The following is a 23,598-nucleotide window of genomic DNA, read 5'->3' on the forward strand; positions in this document are numbered from 1 at the left end:
TATATATATATATATATATATATATATATATATATATATATGTATATATATATATATATGTATACAGTACTATGTACAGTATGTAAAGTGCTGATTGTTCTTTCATAGGGGACAGTAATAATAAAATAATAATATATATATTTTAATGATTTAACTTTTTCATCCGTTGCTTTCTCTTCTACCATTTTATATTAAACAAAAGCATTATAACAAATAAAAGCTCATCCATGTGAATAACAATGTGATTACTATAACTCCCGTTTCAGTGCATTGACAAGTGCAGTTTTGCAAGTGTTATCTTCCCTCCAAAACTGGCATATTAAATTGATATTAAAACACTTTAAAACTTACACCTCAGGAGTTCTTACCTGTCGGGATCCTTCGGGAAACGGTGGAAGGCACTGATAGTTATTGCAATTAATTGCACTACACTGTTTTCTTTCACTTTTTTCATCCTCTCTCCTTGACATCTTGCATGTTGTCTGGGCGCAACAGTCCAAAATGGCGGCAGCGCCCCTAGTGGCTGTTGGCAAAAATTCAACGGAGCTTCGCCTCTTGGTATCCATGCTCTTTGATAATACTGAGCGACAGAACTCCGATTTTTGTCAAGTAGCTGTGAAGAACTGCATTGATTTACAATATATGTGTATCACGCCATATGCAGTTACTTCTTTATGTTGTTTTTTTAAAAGTAAAATTTGCTAATATTTGAGTGTTAGTGTTAACAATAGATAAGACTTCATTAATCCCACACCTCGGAAATTCACACCTTACAGCAGCTCAGAGCAGAGGCAATAGAAAAAAGAATTAAAGTAATTGAGTGCTAAATAAGGATAAAATATATTAAAATTCAATACAAATGACATATAATGAAAATAATATCTAAATAAATAAATAAATCTATATTCACCTTTCACTGAAACAGATATTGTATGTTCATGATTAATAGCTGCACAGGATGATTGTAATACACATGATGTGTAGTATTTTTACTGTAAAAATACAGAAATGTTCAAATATTATTCCACAGGAAGTGGCAAAATATTGCACACTGGAATTTGCACAGCAATATTACACAGTATGTACACAGTGTATATATAAGGGATGTGGATATGGATATGTATTTATATATGTATACAGGCCAATATAAGTATACGACAGCATAATTATATGATAGAAATGTATTATTACACAGTATTATGTGTAATGTGTATGTGTGTCTTTACCTTGGTGAAACAGCATGTTGCTTTTATTGGTTTAAATTATCTTTTCAGTTCTGTCCTTAGTCTTGTGTGGTTGTCAAGAGCAATCACATCCTAATATGTATTGATAATGTAATGATTGTAATGATTTAATAACTAATGTTATCTTAATTACTTTCAGTGGGACAGAAGGAGACCAACAGGTGACAACCAATGACTGTTAAGTGTCAGCACAATGGATCACTGGCCTAGCAGCAGCAGCAGCAGTTTATAGACATATTTATTTTATATATCTTTGTCTTTGCACTATGTACTTATTTACTACAATGAATTAACTTCTAATAAACTCAGACACGTGACAAGGATGTCAAGCAGTTTGTCTGTGCCCTTCCTTCCGTGTTGTCCTCTCACATGGTTTCCACCATGGTGCTGTGTGGGGATGTTCCAATCGTTTAGAGAGAGAGGTACACATACACAGTTTCATCACTGACACAGAGATGAGAAAAAGTGTAACCTTAGACTCACTTCAGACTACAGCAACAAAAATATGTGAGGTCATCATTCTCAAATACTGCATTTGCACATTTGGAAACAACTGGAAAAGGCTTGCAAAACCCAGGGAGGTGAGGCTCAGGGTAAGAGGATTGTTTCATTGCGGGGTGAGTTCAGGCTCCATTGCATCTCCCTGTTGTTCTTGTGCTGAAAGAGAGAGAAAGAAAAAAGAAAGAGAAGTAGTGGTTAGGCACACCTATAGGCCTGGGTCTGACATTGCCTTGTGAGATAAGGTGTGGTCTTTGTTCCCCAACTTAAGGAACTTCATTAGCTGTGAATGTTCAACAAAGTTTATATAAGTATAACAAGCGGCATCAGTTTGAGTTGAATTTGTTTTAAGTTGTTTATAAAGTGTTCCCTCATACTGTATGCATTCAACCACTATGGGATATGTCTGTGGGTAGACAAAAGTGAGCTGTTGTGTGTGGGAAGTAAACTCACTGCAGGCACATTTTGGTGCAGACCAGTTTGCCAAGACCAAAAACGGCAAGACTAGACTTAGGGCAGATTTAATTCCCACCGTCTTTGTGCATCATGCTGTGAGTCCGCCTGCACCACAATGCACCCCTGGACCTGTAGCATCATTGTTATTGCCACTCCTGAACTGTAACATTAATGGTCCTCATCCTGCAGCACTCCTGACATGAAGCACGCAGCATCACCACAGTATAATTCCTCAAAATGTTTACTTATATTTCAGTGTTCAGTGTAACTGATCAGCACATTGGAAACCAGCAGGTAGGTCTACCAGCTCTGGTGTATTCATTTTTGCTCGTCATAGTGACTTACTGGCACGCCAGTTTGCTTTTGTTGTGCTAACCTCAGCATTTGCCTACTGTGTTTCATATGACAGGCCCATCCCATAATTTATCAGACTCTGATCTTGTACCTGCTCGTCCCTGTGTCCACAGTTATCTGTTTGTTCGAAAAGGTGTTATTTAATTGTTTTATACCATCACACTATTATTCATATAAGCAGGGGATTTTAATACAAAGTTTGCTGATGTATCAGTAATTATAATTCAATAAAAACAATAAACATTATATACCTTTAAATGAAGGCTTCTCCCTCCAACACTACTAACAAAGTGCACTCAGCTGGCAGTTTATTAGGCTGCATTCAAACTGTTTAGGAGGGCTGTTGATTAACCTTTAGAGTCATTTTGCAGGCGGAGCTGTTACTAAGAGCTGCACCATTTATATCAGTCAGTGTACATTGTCAAAGCTGATCCCAGTGCTTTGGACAACATGTAAACTGTATTTTGTTCAACCATAACATACACTGCTCAAAAAATTAAGGGAACACTTAAATCAGAATGCTGACACATACTGTATGTAGAGCTGGATTTGGAGCATTTTGCCACCTTGTACACTCTCTGTATTGCCTATGTGTATGCAGTCTTGTGAGTCCATCTAGTTCTAGAACAAGATGAACTTTGTTTATCATCACACATGCACAAACAGGGCCTACAGATGCATTAAATGGAAGGATGTTGGAGTGAGGGGGCTGCCCATGGACAGGCACCCTGAGCACTTGGGTGTTCAGTTCCTTGCTCAAGGCGAACTCCAGCTACCAGTTCACACTCCATATTTGGTCCGGACACTAACTTGAACCGGTAACCCTCTGGTTCCCAATCCAGGTCCCTATAGATTGAGCTACTGCCACCCCAGTACCTGTACCTGACACTATTAGGGTGACAGTAGCTCGGTCTGTAGGGACTTAGCTTCAGAACTGGGTCTGCAGAGGTGCCCCTGAGCAGGGCACTAAACCTCTAAAGTGCTACAGGGGTGCGGCACTATGACCACCCTGTGCAACCCCCATTAATTGCACGTGTGTGGTGTAAAAACGTATAAAAAGACAGATCTACTCTGCTCTGTTGTGCTCTGCTCTCCTCTACTATGCTCTGCCCTACTCTATTATGCTCTGCCCTACTCTATTATGCTCTACTCTACTCTATTAGGCTCTGCTCTGCTCCACTATACTCTTCTTCACTCCACTCTACTCTACTCTACTCTCCTCTCTCAAAAATCAAATTGTTTTATTGACCACAAAACATTTGTCTTTGTAATATTCCCACCATAAGGCATACATTTGAGGAAATATGATGCAACCTTCAAAACAGTATAATGGTCACTACCGAAACACTGGGTGTTTTGTAAAAAATAAAGTATATTGAGTTATCAACTAAAGTATTATGATGCTAATCGGTTACATTTATGTTCTGTTTCATCAATTATTAACTCTGAAATCAATCTGATCAGCGTTATGCATTTTACAAAGAAAGATTGCATTTAGATTTTGAAGAATTCTATAATTTGAACTTTGAAATTTGTTAAAATATAAATTTTTATAGATTTAATTGTGAAAACCTTCAGTAAAAATTTGTAAAAATTTAAATCTTTAAACAAGGGAAGGAACAAGCATAACAGGTTGATATATATTTTTTTGTATAATATAATACTATATGTTTCGGTAGTGACAAATTTTGGGAGAGGAAAAACATTCCAAAACAGTCTGAAAATACAATCTAAAAATTTACAGTAATTTTACTAGATATGTGACTTTTACATATGTTAAATAAATAAAACATACAAAATTTCAAAAATATTTCCAGCCCAACTTTGCACACATTCGGTAGAATGCCCCATATACAGAAGGTACATTTCAACTGCTAATGTGCCTGAGAATTGTGTGGATTGACATATGAACAACAAAACTTAATTAAAGTAAAATTATTTGGTAAAATAAATAATAAAACAGCAATAGGGCTTCAATAAATAATATATAAAGCAACTATTTTGTATACTGCTGGACAGTTTAATCTTCAAACTGCACCATATTTTACATGTGGCTATCCAATAGATGATAGTATGAAACTGAAATATTGCAGCACAAATTTATAAGTACCTTAAAATCATACTAAAGTACAGTACTATTCTCTTTAAGCATGATAATGTGTTGTGAGCCGGCAGCGACACCCAGTGGACGGAGTCGTAACAGCAATTCACCTGTATTAGAAACTTTAAATGAAACTTGAAAACGGTTAAAACGGAACAAAACGAGGAAAGTTGAACAACAAATTGTAAGAGACGTTTTTATCGTTAGTTTAGGCCTTTGTATCAGACACATAACCACGTGAATCAGCTCTTAGTTTGACAGCGACGCTTCTGCTGTGTGTACTTCTCTTCTTCTTCTCGTGTCGACGTAAACCGACTGAATCAGGAAGTCCGGGGATTTCTCGAATCATAAAAAAAGTTGAATGGACAGTAGATGTACCACCTTTAACGACAAATAATGACGAGCCACGTTTGTTAACGCTTACAGTTTATTTATCCTTGTAGTTTGTTTCATTATCACTGTCGTGTTAACTTATTTTAGTCGTCATTCGTTACCCGGAACACCTGGATTTACACTTTGCGGGTAGGAGGGATGGATGTTCCTCACCTCACTGAAGATGAAATGGCAGAGATTAAAAAAGACGTGAGTATGATATTTAAGGCAAATCTTGTCTCCTAGTGAATACTAACTCTGGTAAGGTGAGGTTTGAAGGAACTGTAGTCAGATTTATGGCTCTGCCGACACTTTATTTGTACCTTGTTTGGCGTTAAAGGCCTGTTAAAGGAGGAAATACCCCACCACACCTTCTCTGTGCCCACATCAACACTCAGTCCTCTAGGGGATTGGACAACACAATGTTGAATGCACTTTATTCTGTGAATACAGACAGAGTTTGCTCAGTGTGACTTATCAAAAGCACTTCCAGAAGCTTAAACAGGGATAGACAGCTATAAACCATTGAGAGCTGAACCAGACCAGGTTAGAGAAGTGATTTCAGACCACCTGCGACAGACTTTTGTGGATGTTCCCCACAGTAGTTCTTGTTTGAGTCAAATCCAGCAGATTCTCGGCCTCCCATAACCCTGTGCAATGACTTACCCTCCTGTTTAGCTCACTTTGTTCCCATTTTGCCTCTCCTAACTGGCTGCTCTGGGTTTCCAGGTGCTGACCAGACTGCGGCACTACCTCTGCGACAAGATCCGAGCCGAACGTCACCTGGACTTCCTGCGCTCTCGGAGGATCCTGACACGAGATGACGCGGAGGAAATCAGCTGCAGGACCACACAGACCAAGAGGACGGCCATGTTGTTGGACATACTGGCTGAGAACCCCCGGGGCCTGGATTCCTTGATTGAGTCCATAAGGGAGTTGCGCTCACAGAACTTCATCATCACCAAGATCACAGATGAGGTGCAAAAGGCCAAAAACGAGAAGATCGAGGCTCTCAGAGGTCAATAATCCAAGTCACACTGAGATCTGTTGTGTATTTCAAATCTAGTACTTGTTCTTGATGCTTTAATTCACCTCACTTTTCCCCTCCTCTTCTGTCGCTCCACAGCAGGGGCTTCCAGTTCCTCCTGTGACACCAGCCTCTCCACCCTGACCACAACCTGCGACTTCCCCTCAACGTTTTCAGACAACTCCACCCTGCTCTTCCACCCAGACGGAGAGCGAAGCCCTTCCACTTCAGACGTAATGGGCTCGCTCAATTTGCCATCGCTACAGAAAGGCGGAGACTTGGCGTCTGTGGCTGGCACTAGCATCGGCGTAGCTTCCTCCACAACCTCCAGCCTCCCGAGGCCCGGAGACCCGGGAGCTCCTCCGCTGCCTGAGGAGGTTATGGTCGAATCCCCCTCCAACATAGATGCTGCGGCGCCAGGGTGCACCAGCAGCGGAGGAGACCCAAACTTCCAGCCCTTGCGGTCACGCTCTCTCACTCCAACATCACACAGGAGCATCTTTTAGTTACACATCTCAATAATAAGACACTTGTCATGCAGTTAAAGGGACAAACTAGCTGAATCCTCAGCCACTCAACTCATATACAAACTCTCAGTGTTGTCTTACAGTCTCTTTGGTGTTGCACCTGCCTTTGATTAGGCAGAAACTGCTGTACGTGGGATATACTACTGCTATACCAATCAGCTTTTTAAGAAAGAAAATGGAGACAGTTTATCACTTGGGCTGGAGTATTGTTTTAACATGTTTTATACGGGTGCCAATTTTTTAACTTAGCTTGAATATGAGGTCAAAATAATACCACAGTTTTAAGAATAAACCCATGTTTTTCCACAATATTCCCATTTTTTATTTAACAAAATAAGCCCCATTGCTCAAATGTTAAAAGCAGCTGTACAACATGTTTGCCTGAATAAAGTACTGTTCGCAAAATTATGATTCAAATCTGAAACTACCCACAAAAAATAAGTGGCGCACATCCTGATTCGCACCCAAATAACTACTGAGCTCAGAAAATCTGACTCACCTACTTGTAACCTTTTCTGCTCCTCCTCTAGTACCAAAGGTGCGATTTCCTGTTGAAGTGTTCAGTGTGAGAACGCGGCAGCTACAGTTTAGGTGCAGTGAGAAGGTTTAATACACTGGAATGACTACCTGAGCATTATGTGTGTAACGAGCCAGTCTGACCTCATGAGACGCTGCCTTCGACCAGAGTGGTGGTGGTGATTTCTAGTTCATTCTGTTTGGATTCAGCATTAAGTTAACAACAAGTTGCTTTACATTTTCGTCACTACAGAAGTCTTGAATCGCAAAGCGTTTTGTGAAATAACAAACTATGTCCCACTTTTACTTTTTCACTGGTCATGTACAATAATCTGTTGCATACTAAAGGTTTTCTATATGAACTCATGTTTCCTCTCATTATTGGTGATTGTGTGGTGGTTCAGAAAAACAGTGATTATGAGTTTATTGCTGATTTAATCTGAGATAGCAAGGATGTATCATTAAGGTAAATCCTGCCACCTTTGGCCTATTATGTCTGAGACTCTTGGTTGTTCCTGCAACTCAAAACCAATTCACTGCAGCAGTGTCTGCGTGTGCAGAGATTCTGTAACTGTTTTGGAAAAACTGGAAAAGCTTAACATGACACAGAGGAATGACAGTCATTGTGGTGACGGCTGGTGTGGTGACTGCACTGTCTGAAGTGCATAGACAGCAGAGAAGCAGGAGTGTAAGGATAGTCGCTCTGTGGCTCGCTGTTGCACAGCAGGTAACTCATTTATTATTAGTAGTATTGTATATATGTCGTGTTTTTACTCAAATTTTTTGCCTTTTCTCTCTGTATTAAATAAATATTCCAGCAAGAGGTTGTGAAGGTATTATATAAGTACACTACAATGATAGATAGAATGTAAGCACATTTAACTTTCATTCAATTCTGTTCACTGTAGTGATTTACTTTAAAGATTTTAAATGTACTGATAGTATAACATAAGGTAACGTCACAAGTAGTTGCAGTCTGCATTTGCTGTCTGTTACATGTTTGCTGTTGCAGGCAGGCTAAGGCTACAATAGGCTACAATAAGCTGTAGTTGAGCTAAAAAATAGCTAAATATTGGTTAAAACGCTCTTTGTAAGAACATTCAAGCTTATATTTGCGCTGAAGACGGTGTTTTTAAAGAGAGTTCAGAGAATGACAGCAGTGAGCCCATGCAGGAGAACCAGTTTGATAAACATCACAATGACTGGAATGGTTGAACCCTTACCTTATCAACACATTTATGACCTATACGTAGGAAAACATCGCCAGAACTCTCATACATTAGTTGAATTCTGCTCTGTACTTGAGCATAATGGAGGACTCTGAGCCGCTGTGTACCTCGAGGTCGGAGGAGAGGAGGCTGAACGGCCACTGCAGATGGAGCGCTCACACTCGGACCCTGGACTCGAAGATGGTGGAGGACTTCAGGCGGAGGCTCAAGTACTTCTTCATGAACCCCTGTGAGAAATATAGAGCCAGGGGGCGTAAACCATGGAAACTGATGCTACAGATATTAAAAATTGCAATCATCACAGTCCAGGTAGAGAATTCTTCGTGTTTTTGTCATCAGGCATGAATGTGCACAGCGTAGATATCTTTAAATGTTTTTCCCCTCTACTGTTCAGTTAGTCTCTTTCGGCCTGAGCAACGAAATGATGGTCACCTTTAAAGATGAAAATCTGATGACATTCAGACATCTGTTTCTAAAAGGATACAAGGATCACCACATGGGAAGCTACGCACTCTACAGAAAGGCTGATGTGTATGATCACATCCACTACATTATCAACAGGGTACTGACACTTTTAGATTCAAGACAAGTTGACAGTTATATCACGTAATGTATGAAAAACAAGTTTCACTCTTCTTTGTGCATTTTTTTAACAGTACATCAATCTCCAAAACCTGACAGTGGCTAATCTTGCATACGAGAGTGTTGATGGCAAGTACGCTCCTCTGTCTGTCTGCCAAGAGTTTTACAGAAACAGCAGCATCGATCCTGGAAATGAGACCTTTGACATTGATCCACATATTGATAAAGGTAAAAAAGCACCAAACTGCTTTATAAATACATTTTAAAAATCATTAAATCATCAGATGGAGTAGCTGTGGAACATGTGCGTTTATGTCTAACAGCTACCATGAGTGGTATCCATAGTGTTTGATGTATTTATGGAAGCTGAGTCACAGCATGAATGGAACAAATAATCACAATGTGGATTTTCTTGTGACATAAAAAGAGGAAGTAGTGTATCATAAACACTGAGTTATTCTTCTGCTGAACTGCTGTCTGAGTGTATTACCTGTGTTTCCTCCTCACAGATTGCATTTCCATTTATCCTGTGCAGTCGTTTGACCACAGCGGCTCAGCCACACATGTGAACTTCTCTTTAGATTTCAAAAGGTAATAGCTACACTGGGAACGCTGGCATCACGCCAGGCGATGATGAGAGTGCTGCCTGCTAATATGTGTTTGTGTGTCCAGGCTGCTATCAGTGAACATCTACCTTACTCTGAAAACAATCAATCTGCAGACTGTGCGGCACCACGAGCTGCCAGACTGTTATGACTTCCATATCATGGTTGGTGACATTATCTCAAATATGCCACACACATGGCTCATTGCTTTCCTTTAACCTGCCACTCATTCATTTTTTGTTTTTAAACAGATCATGTTTGACAACCGTGCACACAGCGGAAAGATAAAGGTTGATGTGAAGAATGATGTAAGAATTTATGAATGCAGAGACTGGAATGTGGAAGGCACTTGTAAGTTTTACCAGTTTCATCTCAGCCATTCATGTGTTAAAACCAAATACTCATACTGGTTATTGCTTCAACAACCAGCAGGGGGCACAATGACACTACTCTGCAACCCCTGACATGCATGTAGAAGCAGCAGCAACGAAATCTGTTGATGCATCAACTAACTTGAAATCTGTGGCTCTGGTTTCTAGCTGGTAAGAACGACTACCTGCTCCTGTCATTTGACTCTGTGGTCATCCTCGCCTGCTTCACCTCCCTCATCCTCTGCACGCGATCTGTCATCAACGGCATCCAACTCCAGTTTGTAAGTTACGTGGAGGAACGAGTAAATCATTACCGTCATTCACCGCCGACGAGTGTACATCAGGCACATTTATTTACCACAGTTAAACCATGAGGCCATTCAGTCAGTAATAAATGACTGATTTAATCAGCACAACACATGACATGCAAACCAGCATCAGATGTTGGACCCAGGGGCAGCATATGACACAGTGGGCCCCTGGGAACAGGTATGCCAAGGGCCCCACCACCTCCCCTACATAGGAGTAGAACACACAGGCTTTTTTTGGGGGATGGTTTTGTATCTCTTTGAGATTATTTTGTGTTTTACTGAGGTAAGTTTGAGTCTCTTTGAGGTAATTTGATGTCCTTTTTTGTCCATTTGTGTCTCTTCCTGGTTATTTATGTTATTTTGAGTGACATTTTGGGCCCTGTCACTTTGGCCCCTGAGCCTGTGCCCAGTAGGCCTATCCAGTAATCCATTCATGACAGGACTGACGCTATATGATTCTGAGGTCATGTCCTCTGTAGTTTTCTAGGAATTTGTGGGACTTATAAAAAAGAAAAATCCCAGTGGTTTTAGGGTAGGAAGAGGGTAGTGTTTAGTTATCCCCAGTTACTCAAGAGAATCAGTGTAAATTCTTTGAGGGTACAATCACCAGTAGTGGAAATTTTGGACAGTGGAACAACCAAAGTACAGTGTGTCTGGTGTTGTTGGTAGATTTTAAGATTATTTTAAAGGCTTTTTTGCCGTTATTCGATGAAATAGGACAGGATGAGTGTGAAGAGGGAAGAGAGGGGGGTGACATGCAGCAGGGGGCCAAAGGTTGGAATTGAGCCTATGGCTGCTGTGGCAAAGACATGGCCTTTGTACACGGGGCACCTGCTCTACCTGGTGAGCTACTGGATGCCCCTGTTGGTAGATGTTAAGCTCCAAGTGGCGCCAACAATAATACCACTTGGAAACGCTTTAAACCAACAATAAATAAATGAATTATAAATAACTGATTCAGTTTTCCCTGCCTCAATTTTTAATCCTGTAAGTATTCAGACATTTATGTTGAGAGAACAAAAAATATAACTTAAAAATATTCAATCAATTTTAGCCTCTTTTTTTTCTGACTATTATTGGTTCAGGGCCGTAACCAGTATTTTATTCTGATAGGATTATGAGAGCCCCTTTCCATCAAATAAAAACTATAAAACCTCTCATAAACATGTGGAAATTGTGCAATCTAACCACCATGTGTAACTGTGAATCCTGGTTTGTTGTGTATTTGTTTTACGACATCTGAATTTTCTCTCACGCAGGAGTTCAACATATTCTTTCATGCCTACTTCAATAAAATTGTGTCCTGGTCAGACCGCATGGAGTTTGTGAATGGCTGGTATATCCTCATCATTGTGAGCGACACACTGACCATCGCTGGGTCAGCACTCAAAATTGGAATACAAACAAAGGTTTGTTTTGAGGGTAAAGGGAACGGGTAAAGAGTACAGGCCCTTAACTTGTACTTATTTGATGGCTAGTTTATCTATTTGTACTTTCTTTTCTCTTGCAGTACCTGACAAACTACGACGTCTGCAGTATCTTGCTGGGTACGGCCACAATGCTCGTCTGGGTCGGCGTGATTCGTTACCTTGGTTTCTTCAAGAAATACAACGTACGAACTTCCATGTTTTTTGTTTTTGCATAATGCATCAGCCAAGAAGAGAAACTGAAAACCTGTATTTCTTTCTAGATATTGATCTTAACCCTGAGGGCGGCATTCCCAAATGTGATCCGATTCTGCTGCTGTGCTGCCATGATCTACCTCGGGTACTGTTTCTGTGGCTGGATCGTCCTTGGGCCTTACCATGACAAAGTACGACAATTAATTATCATAATCAATCTATTTCAAGTGGCCTGATGAATCCCCCTACACATCAGGGAGCTCCACTCCAGTGACACTGAAATATTATAAACACTTTTTTCCAGTTTCGAACGCTCGCCAAGGTGACAGAGTGCCTCTTCTCTCTCATCAACGGGGACGACATGTACGCCACCTTCCTGATGATGAGACACGGCGGCTACATGGTGTGGCTTTTCAGCAGACTTTACCTCTACTCCTTCATCTCCCTCTTCATCTACATGGTGCTCAGCCTCTTCATCGCACTCATCACTGACACCTATGAGACCATTAAGGTCAGTCTGAGTCACCTGCGTTCACAGCATTCACATAGTGAGAAATATCCTCTGACCTTGCTGTAGACAGTACGTCATAGGTTTTTTATCTTTGCATTTTGGTGCCCTAACACCTAACACGATGATTCTTTTCCAGCATCACCAGCAAGACAAGGAGCCAGTGTCTCAGCTTCAGGCCTTCATAGCAGAGTGCAGGGACCAGCCTGAGTCTGGAAGATACCAGATTGATGAAGACCCAACTGTCTGCTGCCTCTCTCCATGCTGCTGCTTTGGATGAAGTGAGAAGATGGAGGTTTTCACCTTTGTCGAGTGCAGACAAAGACTTGGCGTATCATGAGACTGAATATGGCTGTAAAGAGTGGAGCATTTGATCATACTGATGCATGTGAATGCCAGAATATCTTGTTTTTTCTTTTTCTTTTTTAACGTGAATCACTGAACACTAGACTCAGAGGACCAGTCAGTTATATAGTCACCAGTTTAATAACCTGAGAGCTGTAAATTCAATATGAATATGCACTTACAACCAAACCCTCCTTAGTTCAGTGATGCATTCAAGAGTGGTTTTCAACTCCGCTTTTTTTCAGTGATTACCTGAAGAGGAATTTCCTCCTGACTGCACAGTAACAACATAATTGTAGGGTTTTCACAAGCACTTGAATACTTAAAGGTCCAGTGTGAAGGATTTAGGGGCATCGTTTGGCAGAGCTGGTACATAATATTCCTAACTATGTTTTCATCCATGTATAATCACATGAAACTAAGAATCACTGTGTTTTTGTTACCTAAGAAGGAGCTGTTTATATCTACATAGCAGGTTGTAGCCCAGGATGGAGAACCCAAACACTGGTTCTAGAAAGGACCACAGGCGTTTTCACATGGGCCACAGTAGTTCTTCTACACCAGAGGTAGGCAACCTGCAGCTCCAGAGCCACATGTGGCTCTTAAACCCCTCCCCACATGAAAAATAATGACTTTTTTTAGCATTTACATTTTTATTTATCATTGTTGTGGGCCTAAATCAATTCATATATTGTAAAAATATGTAGCTTATACACTGAATAGAAAAACATTTCTATTCAAACAGTGTTAAAGTACCAAATAATCATAAATAGTCCACTGCAGAGGAGCCATCTTGTAGTAAAACATATTTTTGAATGCTCATTTAGACTTGTTTTCAGTGTCGATAGGCTAATGTAGACTTAACAGGCTGTGTTACCAAAAGGCTCAAATATGTTCTGCAGCCCCAAGCAGATTTTTTAAAAATTGTTTTTGGTCAAAAATGGCTCTATTGATAGTTAAGCTTGCTGACCCCTGTCCTACATGGCACATGGGAGAAGTTTCAGGACTGCAACCTCACTAGATGCCACCAAATCCTTCACCCTAGACCTTTCATTAGAAATTAAAAAGTGAAAGTAGATTTATTGATTTTAAAATATAACTTGCACTGAATGTGCAATATGTAATACGAAAAAGCTAATCAATTAAAGTTCATGGTAAGTGGTTGCTTTTCATCCTTTGTAGTATCTTGTACTGTTCATATTTTGTCTGCATATTTCATGTATGTAACTACCCAGCCAACATTTGTATGTGGGGCCGATGTCGGTAGTAAACGGGCTGAAAAATGGGCCCTATATAGGATCGTTCATGGGTTACCTATTGCCCACATGTGTGGGTTTACCCAAGTGGGGCCCCAGATAAGATGCCCATTTTGGGCCCATGATGGAGTCAGCCATCACCCTCCTTTTCACTGCTTCGCTGTTAGTTAATGCTACTTCTAGTTTCAGGGCCTCAGGCATGTTATGTCCACTCACGTTCTCATCTCTTAGCCTGATGAAACCATCCTGTTCTTGCGAGCTCATATTCTATTTTGCTCCATGCGTTTTGCAAATTGGGTCTGGCAATGCCAGGCTACTCATCTCTCACCTCTCACAGATTCCCAGTTCTCCTCATCATTTTCCCTTTCTCCCAGTATATGGGACTACTGTATACATCAGTGGATATGGATGATTATCAGAATATGAGCCCCTAACTGAGCTTGGTTAAACTAACTGAACATGTTTTTACAGAGCCAGAAATGCTAGTATTAGTACAGTTCTAAGAGCACGATAAATACTTACAAGTTACAGAAGCTGACCCAACAAAATAAGATTTATTTAAATAAATTCATATCTAGAGTTGTACCGATACCGATACCAGTATCGGAAATGCCTCCAATACTGCCTTAAATGTGGTATCGGGTATCGGCGAGTACAGCCTATGATCAATCTGATACCACGTAATGCCTCAACTCAACTCAACTCAACTTTATTTATAAAGCGCTTTAAAACAACCACAGCTGAAACAAAGTGCTGTACATAGGAGTTCATAAAACAACAAAACAGTAAGATAATAAAAAGCAGTTAAAACCAAAAAAAAACAATAAAATCAGCAACAAACAAATAAAAACAGAGCGAGGTCTCATGCTGGGTTAAAAGCCAGTGAGTAAAAGTGGGTTTTAAGGTGGGTTTTAAAAACAGACAGTGAGGAGGCCTGTCTGATGTGCAGAGGTAGATTGTTTCACATTTTTGGAGCAGCAACGGAGAATGCACGGTCTCCTCTAAGCGTTCGCTTGGACCTCGGTACCTCAAGGAGCAGCTGATCAGCTGACCTGAGGCACCGGGCAGGGGCGTAGGGGTGAAGAAGCTCAGAGAGGTAGGGCGGGGCGAGGCCATTTAAAGATTTAAAAACAAATAAAAGGATCTTAAAATGAACTCTAAAGTGCACAGGCAGCCAGTGGAGGGAGGCCAGGATGGGTGTAATGTGCTCTCTCATTCGTACTCCAGTTAGCAGACGAGCGGCAGCATTCTGGACTAACTGGAGACGTGCAAGGGAGGACTGGCTAACTCCAAAATAAAGTGCATTGCAGTAATCCAGCCGAGATGTAATGAAGGCATGGATTACTGCTTCAAAGTGCTGATGTGCAAGAAAAGGCTTCACCTTCGCAAGCTGCCTGAGGTGAAAGAAACTCGACTTTACAACTGCACTAATTTGGCGGTCCAATTTAAAATCACTGTCCATCTTAAAACCCAAGTTAGTAACAGTAGACTTTGCATAAACTGCCAAAGGACCCAGATCAACAGGGGAGGAAACACAGGAGCCATTGGGGCCAAACACCATCACCTCTGGGTTTTTTTTCATTAAAATTTAAAAAGTTTAGGGCCATCCAGGCTTTGATATCTTCAAGACATGACAGCAGGGGTTTGAGGGAAAAGGCATCGCTTTTACTCAGGGGGACATATATCTGGCTGTCATCAGCATAGCAATGAAAAGCGTCACCATGCTTTCTGAGGATAGACCCTAGGGGAAGCATATACAGGGAGAAAAGCAGGGGTCCTAAAATTGAACCCTGTGGGACCCCATATAAAAGCGGAGTGGAGGAGGATTCACAGGCACCAAGACCAACACACATAGTCCTGTCGGCTAACTAGGACCTGAACCAGTCCAGGGCGCTACCACCAATGCCCACTAGCTGCTGCAGACGTTTTAACAAAATGTTGTGGTCAAGGCAGCGGTCAAGTCGAGCAGAACAAGAACACGTCATTATGCATGCGCACGCTACAGGCAAACGAAACGGAGCGGAGTTTAAAAAGCATTCTACTGTAGCCTTTAAAATGTCTTTTACCAAATTGTGTGGCTGCACTTTAACCTGTGTCTTGATCTGTGTCAACACTGGACAATAATAATAATAAAAAAAAAAGTTTCATGGCATTCATTCTACTATTATGTGTTTATTTCTTAATATTTTACATAGAGTTTTAGGAGTTGAGACATACAACAATTCATATCCCATCCATTTTTATTTTACGCGCTGGTATCGGCAGATACCTAAGATTCAGGGATCGGAATCGGTATCGGGAAGGAAAAAGTGGTATCGGTACATCTCTATTCATATCCATTCATTAATCATCTTTATAGGAATAAATATCCCAATAACAAAATGTGCCTATTTTGTACTTATCACATCACATTTTTGATAATGTCCATGTACAGTTGGGTGCCTTGTTTGTTTTCATCTGCCATTTTGCACAACATGTAAGAAAGTCTCATTGAGTAGGACAACTAGACAAGTTAACCCAACAAAATCATAATTTTCACTATTTTCATTTATTTTAGAATTGGGAATGTGGAGTTGGAAAATGCATTTGTTCAATTTCAATCATTTAGGCTATTTAGAATTGGGGGGGCAATTTGTGTTTTTCAGATATTGGGATCTCTACCCATGAACATAATATTTTCACTTTTAACTATGACAAAAAAATAACTGAAATGTGTTCCACCATGGATCAAATGTGTGGTGCATTTATTCCACCACAGCCTGCTCCATGAATAACCAGTGAAAGCATGTGGTGTATAATGCTGGTGACTGTGTTATTGTTGCATGTGCAGAGGCAGGTTGAGATCTTGCAAAGGTGGCACTTACCTGCTGCTGCCTCAGGGCTGTTATTGCAGAGCTCTGTGCTTCATGACACCTGACAGCATTTGCATAATCGTCCACTGCACATGCTTGTATCCAATGCACGGCTCAGATACTGGTCGCTTAACAACGCTGCCTCCAATAACAAAGACGTTTGGTGTGAAGCCGGCGGAGGAACAGACTTATAAAAACATCATCAGCTGCAGCAGGAGCTGGTTTGGTTTACCTGCTGTCGGGGCATCTCTGCTCCAACGCCTTCACATTATAATAGGTGAGATTTTTTTCTTATGCTTGTGTTGCTGCGGACACGGGGACAGCTCAGCTCAATGCTGTGTTGCTGGTTGTTTTCGATGAAGGAGCATTTAGTTAATTTTGCCAACAACACCGAAGTTGTCCACTCGAGTCGACGCGTTTCACGCCGCTCCTGTGAGTATGTTTAACTTAGCATAAAGCTAACATATCATCCAGGTTAGCAAACGGCAACGTTAGCTTTTAACTTAGTAACGTAAATACCGGTTTAACGCGTTAGCTGACGTCAAATACATGTGTCAAACTAGGCTTTAAGGCTAAGTTACTCACCTGAAGTGAACTAGTTTAATGTCAAATTGTTTCTTTAAGTTATTTAACTCTAATTTTGTTCATGAAAACACGGTTTTGCCCCAACAAGCGCTTAGCAAACTAGCTAACGTTAGCTTGCGAACGTTACCTTGTAGTTTAACGTCAGCGAACGTGAAGCAAACTTAACCGTAACTGTTAATATACGAGGCGCATTCAATTAAAACAAATTAAATGAAGCCGAAGCACACTTGGCTTTATCTCCGCCTCAGTCTGTGTAACTTTAGATAAGAGTTGTGCAGGTTTTCTGGTGTGTCAGATAACTACACGCCACCCAGCAGGGATGCACGCTGACACAGAGACGCAGACACTCGTATTGACTGGTAGTTGTGTCCTCACCAGCACGGTGCTCTCAAGCTTTTACTGTTGCATTACTGAACTCCCTTTTGTGCACCAACACAATGTGCCTGACAGCCCCTGAACACAAGTCGGAACATTTCAGTGCATTGTGAAGTTGTGGGAGTGGTAGCTATCTGGTTCAGCTTGTTCCTGCAGACTCAAGATCATAATATTGTCATGAAGGCACAAGAGTCAAAACACTCAGATTCAGCCTGTCTGAAATGGACTCCCTCATTTTTATCTCTCTAAATCTTTTGGCTTTAGGCTGAGATCATTTTACCACTCTGCAATTCAGCTGCCAGTGGCCAATGGGAGGGAGCTCTTTAAACCCCAATCTAAGCCCCACTGGCACATATCGGATGGTTAATCCTGTGTGGGTGAAGCAGCAACCCAGATTATCTTTTGCGGGTCTATCTCATGGCTTGATGCTCCATTGCAGGGCTCAGTTCCAGTGGGAGCCTCTGATCCACCGCCTGACTGCTTAATCCACCTCCCGGTTGGTAACTCATGACCTCGCATCCTTGTTTCCTGATGTGGTGTTGGTGATATGGGAGAGTGGTGGATGACTGTGCCAGCAGGGACATCTATGGGTAAGTTCCTCTGCTAATGGGGTGTAGTCGGTAGAATATTTCAAGAATAGAAAGGCTCATCGGGTAAGCTTTTTTTAGGCTCTACTAGAGGTGACCCATATTTTTGTTCTCATTTCAGAGCAGCAACCTAATTCAAGCCTCTCAGTTTGCGACTGTACAGTGGATGTAATGTGAGTTGCCATGATTGCCCTGTCTCTGCTCTCTGTTTATAGGAAACTATGAGATCTCCAGCATATCGCATGTGACAATGTCCCCCTCGAGACAGAACAACCTTGTGTCGATGTACTCGTCTTTGCCCCTGACCAAAAGCTCCTACAATGTGATAAGTGCCTTTTGCACTGAGGATAATATCCCTCAGTGCATTTCATACATCAATCAGGTACAGAAATGTCCTGCTAAATGCTCATTATTACAATATGTTGTTGAGTTTTTTAATTTCTGAGGAGAACATTCACAACATTCACTCCTTTCTTTCACAGGAGCTCGACACACTAGGCCTCTCTTCCACATGCATTGAGGCCAGCTCACCAGGGGCACCCGGCCTGAGCCCAGTGCCCGCCCTGAATGCCATGTATGAGCTAATGCAGCTTCACAGACGCAACATGTGCACTTTGGAGGAGCTGGAGAAAGAACAGCTGAAGAAGTCCAGCGCCTTGGACCACGTGCAGATGAACAATTCCAGACTCAAGGCATGTATGATGGGGGGCCTCTCAGGGTCACATATGTCTCAGTGTAGTTTAAAGATAGAACAGTGTATTATTTTATTCCTCTGAGTGTAAGGTGCAGTGATAGATTGTTGACCACTAGAGGGCAGAAAGGAAGCATATAATTCTGTATACAGTTTACTTCCTCCCTTCCCATTCTTCCAAAATGAAATAAATGACTTCTATAATAGAGAAACTAAACAAGGACAAACCTTACAAAGTACTGTGCTCAGAAGCTTCACTACTTTCTTGTATTTTGAATTGCACAATGATGGCCATTCCCCTACGAGAGGAAGGCTTCCAAGTACCAGGACCTTGTCGAGAAGTGCAGGGACAAGGGATGGCAGGCCTGGCTATTCCCAGTTGAGGTCGGGTGCAGGGGTTTCCCGGCACAGTCTGTGTCTCGCAGCTCTAGGAGTAGCAGGAAGGGAGAGGAAGACAGCTGTCCGCAGGTTGGGGGAGGCAGCGGAAAGAGCATCTTGTTGGCTCTGGAACAGGAGGGAGGAGTTGAGCTGGGGGCCAGGAGAAGATGGGCAGTGACTGGCCATCACTGCCGGACCCGCCAGCTGGAGGGCGTTGTGGTTTAGGGTCAAAACGCCCAGTGAAAGTTGGACACCACCTGAAGACATCTTCTCCTGGCCAAAAGTGACAGTCATGCAGACATGACTGATGTATGTAGCATCAACAAAGATGTATTCAACAGTCATAACAATGCATTATGCTGTATTTTGTGCATAAAAACACTGTAGCAACATGTTCACTGATAGATATTGGACAGTACTCTGTGAACGACTGTTTTAATGAGACGCAAATAAGACACAAGTGCCAATAAACAGTATATTACTACAGCTTTCACTACTGTCGACGCATGGAGCAGGCGGGATCGTGAGGTTCCTCCAACTTTTGAAGTCGGAAATCCGTTCCAGTTGACATTTGCGACTTAGAAATTCTGACTTTCGTACAAATGGAATGCACCATCACACTCTGTCTTAATAAATCCTCAAATAACACATGACAATTTCAGGATGGGGTGTTGCTCAGGAATCCACTTTTGTAGCTTCAACCCTGAACTACTTTCTTGTGCAAAACATTGCCACCTCTTTATGCTCTTAATAATTTATGTGTATTTGCCTCCAGGATCAGTTGGAGCTGTCCATACGGGAGAAATCGGGTCTACATGAGACGGAGAGACAGCTCCAACTCAAAATTAAGACTTTGCAGAGCTGCTTAAAAACAGAAAAAGACGAGGTATAATTTTATCTTATATTGACCAACAGTGAAGTTTTCTGTTTTACAAAACGTCCAAGTACATACATTATGTGTGAGCCTGCCAAACTCATGATTCAGTCATCCTGGACAGGTTCAGAAGCTCCAGAGTATCATTGCCAGCCGTGCCTCTCAGTACAGTCATGATGCCAAGAGAAAAGAGAGAGAAGCTGCGAAGCTCAAGGAACGCCTCAGCCAGCTGCTTGTTGACAGAAAGGATAAGAAACTAGGTAAATATGCACGTCTTCAGCAAAAACGTAACCTGGGAATTTCAGAACAAGGTCATTAAATTTGAGCCTCCTGTTTTCCCCCAACTAGCTATTGATGTACTGAATTGCCTGGGAAGGGCAGATGGAAAAAGGAGCCACTGGAGGACCGCAAAATCGACAGCCAGGTATCATGAAAGCCATCTCCTCACTTGTTAATCATATTTGTAGACTGTGTAATCATCCATCACATAACTGTAGCTCTAAATTGCTCTCTGCAGCCACGAGGGTGAGATGTACAAGTCCTTGCTCAATGACTACGAGGCGAGTCAGAGGGCCTTGATGCTGGAGAACGCTGAGCTTAAGAAAGTCCTCCAGCAGATGAAGAGGGAGATGATACATATCCTGAGTCCACGACCGCCATCCACGAGAGGAGCCACTACTGATGACAGCCAGGAGCAGGTATTGTTTTCCTCATAATTTGCAACAAAATAAACTCAGTAAACGGGTCTGAGAGGTTGTCACCTGTGAGCATGTGAGTCAGATTAATTGAGATGCTTGCATGTTAATTTTCTTTTCTTCTGTTTCGCTCAGGCTGATTCAGATGGGGAGGAGAAGGCAGGTGACTCAAGCAGGGAAACTCTGGATCAATCTTGTGAGCATGCTCGGGAACAGCTCACCAACAGCATCCGCCAGCAGTGGAGGAAACTGAGGAGCCATATGGAGAAGTTAGACAGCCAAGGTACACGCAGCACCATCACACACCCTGAAATACTGCAAAAACAACTTTAAGTTCTTGTGGTGCTAGTTGTATAGATAATGTTTTTGTCAGACATCGTTATGTGAGGTTATAAAAAAAGCTGGATTCTGGAAAAATGTGTAGCTGTTACAGATGTACTGTACACCTAGAAGGAAATTAAGATCAACTGCTGGTGTATTTCTTTCCAAGCCTCACAAGTGCAGAATCAACTGGAGGCCAATAAAGAGGTGATACCAAGGGAGACCCACGAGGATGAGATGGAGAGGATGAGGCGTGAAGTGCAGCAGTGCAAGGAGTTCATTCATGCACAGCAACAGCTCCTCCAGGTCAGCTTCTGCTTGTTTGTATAAGAGCAGAGATGGTCAGTAGGTCTGTGCAGGTTAAACATTTGCTTAGCAGAGTTTTATACCAATATAAGAGGCTTCTCACTACAAGTGGGGTTAAATTGCAGATAAATGAGCCTTTGTGTGTTGTATATTACAATTTCAAGAATAAATTGGTCAAAAATGATTAAAGCATCCGTCTTGTTTCTGCCCATCCAGCAACAGCTCAACACATCATTTGATGACGAGACGGCAGCTCTCCTTAATGACTGCTACACACTGGAGGAGAAGGAGCGGCTCAAAGAGGAATGGAAGCTCTTTGAGGAACAGAAGAGAAACTTCGAGAGGGAGAGAAAGAACTTCACAGAGGCTGCTATTCGCCTGGGGCGAGAGGTACCCAAGTCCTCTGATGCTGCACCACAGTTTTATTCAACATACAACATGGCTTTTGTAATGGCCCTGCATTCATTTTTAATCATTTGTACTCCATAGAAAAAGGCCTTTGAGGAGGACCGTGCCTCTTGGCTCAAGAATCAGTTTTTGAACATGACTCCCTTTACTGACCGGAGGAGGTGTTCCTCGTCTGACGGTCAAAGTGCCTTATCAATCAGTAAGTCTGTGTAATTTTATCAAAAACCTGCACGTAAGAGAGGGGAAATGGTGACGCAGATGATGACATCATTATTTTGAGGCTACATAAGAAGTAACAGAGTATGGTACAGTCTGAATAATTTTGGTGACTAATGGCTTGTTTATGCTCGATATATACACACTGATGGAGCCTTCTGTCCGTACTCTGCTTTCATTTTGTTCGCATTTGTGCACATTCTCTGAAAGCTTATGGATACGGACAGAGCAGAGCAGTACCACCAGAGATTGTTGGGATTGTGTTGCCATGTTTGCTGTTGTCAAAACCTTTGACTCTGCCCTCTAGTGCCATCTTTTCAGTGTATCTGCGCCAAAATAAAGGACGCATGGAAGTATGCGGGCAGTCACGGTCAAAACATTTGAAATTAATGTATCTATTTTCATACATACAGGGAGTATGAGCTGCAACAGTGCGTCAAGAGAGGAGATATATTTCATTAGTTGCTGATAAATAAAGAACACTGCATGTAAACCTGTCACTGACTTTTATTTTAACATCCACTGCATTTCAGGAAGTGAGCCAGAGATGAGAATGTCTTCCACGAAAGCTCAGCTGGCCAAGTCATCAACCTACGCCACGTTCTCCACTCCTAAACCTACACAAAATGCTGCTGTGCCATCCACAAGCGAACTTTACCGGACACTCCGCCTGATACCAGACAGCAGGTATTACTCAGTCACTTAATACTGTCTGTATTTAGCTACATTTAAATGTGTGTTTTGCAGTGCTGCGATCTGGACCAGCTGCTGGTGTTGCTGATGTCATGTTACACCTGTTAATTTTATGCTGTATTTTCATTTCAGTTCCTCCAGACACTCAAATCGAGGACGCTGGCAGGAGTCCAGCTCCATTGAAGACGGAGAAATTCGTGTCAAATCAAAAAGCAGACTTCGATGTGGAGACTTGAGTATCTTCTCTCTGGGTGAAGATGAGAACAGCCCCACTTGAAGAACTCCCCTTTTTGTGATTTCACAGTGGACTATAGCATCGATTCATGGCTGAATTGCATCACCGCTTATTGTTGTTATGGACACACACACACGGATCATTCACCAAAGCCGATCAAACAAGAAAGCACTTTAATGATTCTGCCATTGATCATTTCTTTCCTTTCAGACAAATCAACACTGACAACTCAGATTTTAAGCTATATTTAAAGGAGGGTATCTACCAAGTAGTGATTTGAACACATTTTTTTTAACATGTGGTTTATATTGAATGTTAAGATTTAGTTTGACATTAATGTTTACATATTCTAGATGTATAAATTATGATTTAAATGGGAGCACATATTGACATAAGATTGATACTGATCTGCTCAGTTGGTGTAAAGGCACAATAAAGATATTTTTAATGAAAGCTTC

The 23,598-nt window shown here is 41.6% G+C and overlaps 3 protein-coding genes and 1 long non-coding RNA gene across 7 annotated transcripts in view; 3 read left to right on the forward strand and 1 right to left on the reverse strand.

Annotated features, from left to right (window-relative positions):
* The window catches only part of LOC126408814 (uncharacterized), an 18,682-nt gene extending 1,753 nt beyond the window's left edge, over window positions 1–16,929 (reverse strand). Inside the window, exons 1-3 of one of the 2 annotated variants that reach the window (XR_007571963.1) lie at window positions 16,789–16,929; window positions 8,432–8,551; window positions 1,728–1,901 (exon numbers count right to left, since the gene is read on the reverse strand). This is a non-coding gene — a long non-coding RNA (uncharacterized LOC126408814). Of the gene's footprint in view, window positions 1–959; window positions 1,902–8,431; window positions 8,552–16,788 lie in introns of those variants that run through there. The other variant, XR_007571962.1, reaches the window with a different exon arrangement.
* Window positions 4,983–7,426, forward strand: bcl10 (BCL10 immune signaling adaptor). 2 transcript variants are annotated; one of them, XM_050074512.1, is made up of 3 exons: window positions 4,983–5,235; window positions 5,755–6,043; window positions 6,155–7,426. In XM_050074512.1, exons 1-3 carry the CDS (start codon window positions 5,185–5,187, stop codon window positions 6,556–6,558), a joined length of 744 nt encoding a protein of 247 aa, XP_049930469.1. In that variant the 5' UTR covers window positions 4,983–5,184; the 3' UTR covers window positions 6,559–7,426. The 2 variants fall into 2 exon arrangements, with proteins under 2 accessions (XP_049930469.1, XP_049930468.1); XM_050074511.1 differs by having other exon boundaries at window positions 4,985–5,235; window positions 6,152–7,423.
* Window positions 7,546–13,849, forward strand: mcoln3a (mucolipin TRP cation channel 3a). The gene is made up of 13 exons (XM_050074495.1): window positions 7,546–7,822; window positions 8,349–8,633; window positions 8,719–8,886; window positions 8,981–9,134; window positions 9,416–9,497; window positions 9,579–9,675; window positions 9,763–9,862; window positions 10,051–10,163; window positions 11,453–11,602; window positions 11,704–11,805; window positions 11,884–12,006; window positions 12,120–12,326; window positions 12,463–13,849. The coding sequence occupies exons 2-13, from the start codon at window positions 8,406–8,408 to the stop codon at window positions 12,601–12,603; spliced, it is 1,665 nt and encodes a 554-aa protein (XP_049930452.1). The 5' UTR covers window positions 7,546–7,822; window positions 8,349–8,405; the 3' UTR covers window positions 12,604–13,849.
* ssx2ipa (synovial sarcoma, X breakpoint 2 interacting protein a) lies at window positions 16,917–23,593 on the forward strand. 2 transcript variants are annotated; one of them, XM_050074493.1, is made up of 14 exons: window positions 16,917–17,053; window positions 18,176–18,326; window positions 18,539–18,705; window positions 18,806–19,015; window positions 20,168–20,278; window positions 20,391–20,526; window positions 20,615–20,690; window positions 20,784–20,964; window positions 21,097–21,244; window positions 21,452–21,588; window positions 21,805–21,978; window positions 22,078–22,195; window positions 22,746–22,899; window positions 23,038–23,593. In XM_050074493.1, the coding sequence occupies exons 2-14, from the start codon at window positions 18,284–18,286 to the stop codon at window positions 23,180–23,182; spliced, it is 1,800 nt and encodes a 599-aa protein (XP_049930450.1). In that variant the 5' UTR covers window positions 16,917–17,053; window positions 18,176–18,283; the 3' UTR covers window positions 23,183–23,593. The 2 variants fall into 2 exon arrangements, with proteins under 2 accessions (XP_049930450.1, XP_049930451.1); XM_050074494.1 differs by lacking the exon at window positions 16,917–17,053 and adding an exon at window positions 17,076–17,208.
* Window positions 23,594–23,598: the final 5 nt, after the last annotated feature.

Source organism: Epinephelus moara, chromosome 21 (assembly GCF_006386435.1).
Source record: "Epinephelus moara isolate mb chromosome 21, YSFRI_EMoa_1.0, whole genome shotgun sequence".
NCBI classification, from domain to species: Eukaryota; Metazoa; Chordata; class Actinopteri; order Perciformes; family Serranidae; genus Epinephelus; species Epinephelus moara.

Bases quoted from the DNA above. Each gene is read 5' to 3' on its own strand.
- ssx2ipa (XM_050074493.1), top strand. From the start codon at position 18,284: ATGGGAGAGTGGTGGATGACTGTGCCAGCAGGGACATCTATGG. The intron at 20,527-20,614 runs GTAAATATGCAC...TCCCCCAACTAG, and splicing joins CAGAAAGGATAAGAAACTAG to CTATTGATGTACTGAATTGC. The intron at 20,691-20,783 runs GTATCATGAAAG...TGCTCTCTGCAG, and splicing joins ACCGCAAAATCGACAGCCAG to CCACGAGGGTGAGATGTACA.
- mcoln3a (XM_050074495.1), top strand. From the start codon at position 8,406: ATGGAGGACTCTGAGCCGCTGTGTACCTCGAGGTCGGAGGAGAGGAGG. The intron at 9,135-9,415 runs GTAAAAAAGCAC...TCCTCCTCACAG, and splicing joins TGATCCACATATTGATAAAG to ATTGCATTTCCATTTATCCT. The intron at 9,498-9,578 runs GTAATAGCTACA...TTGTGTGTCCAG, and splicing joins TTCTCTTTAGATTTCAAAAG to GCTGCTATCAGTGAACATCT.
- bcl10 (XM_050074511.1), top strand. From the start codon at position 5,185: ATGGATGTTCCTCACCTCACTGAAGATGAAATGGCAGAGATTAAAAAA. The intron at 5,236-5,754 runs GTGAGTATGATA...CTGGGTTTCCAG, and splicing joins TGGCAGAGATTAAAAAAGAC to GTGCTGACCAGACTGCGGCA. The intron at 6,044-6,151 runs GTCAATAATCCA...GTCGCTCCACAG, and splicing joins GAAGATCGAGGCTCTCAGAG to CAGGGGCTTCCAGTTCCTCC.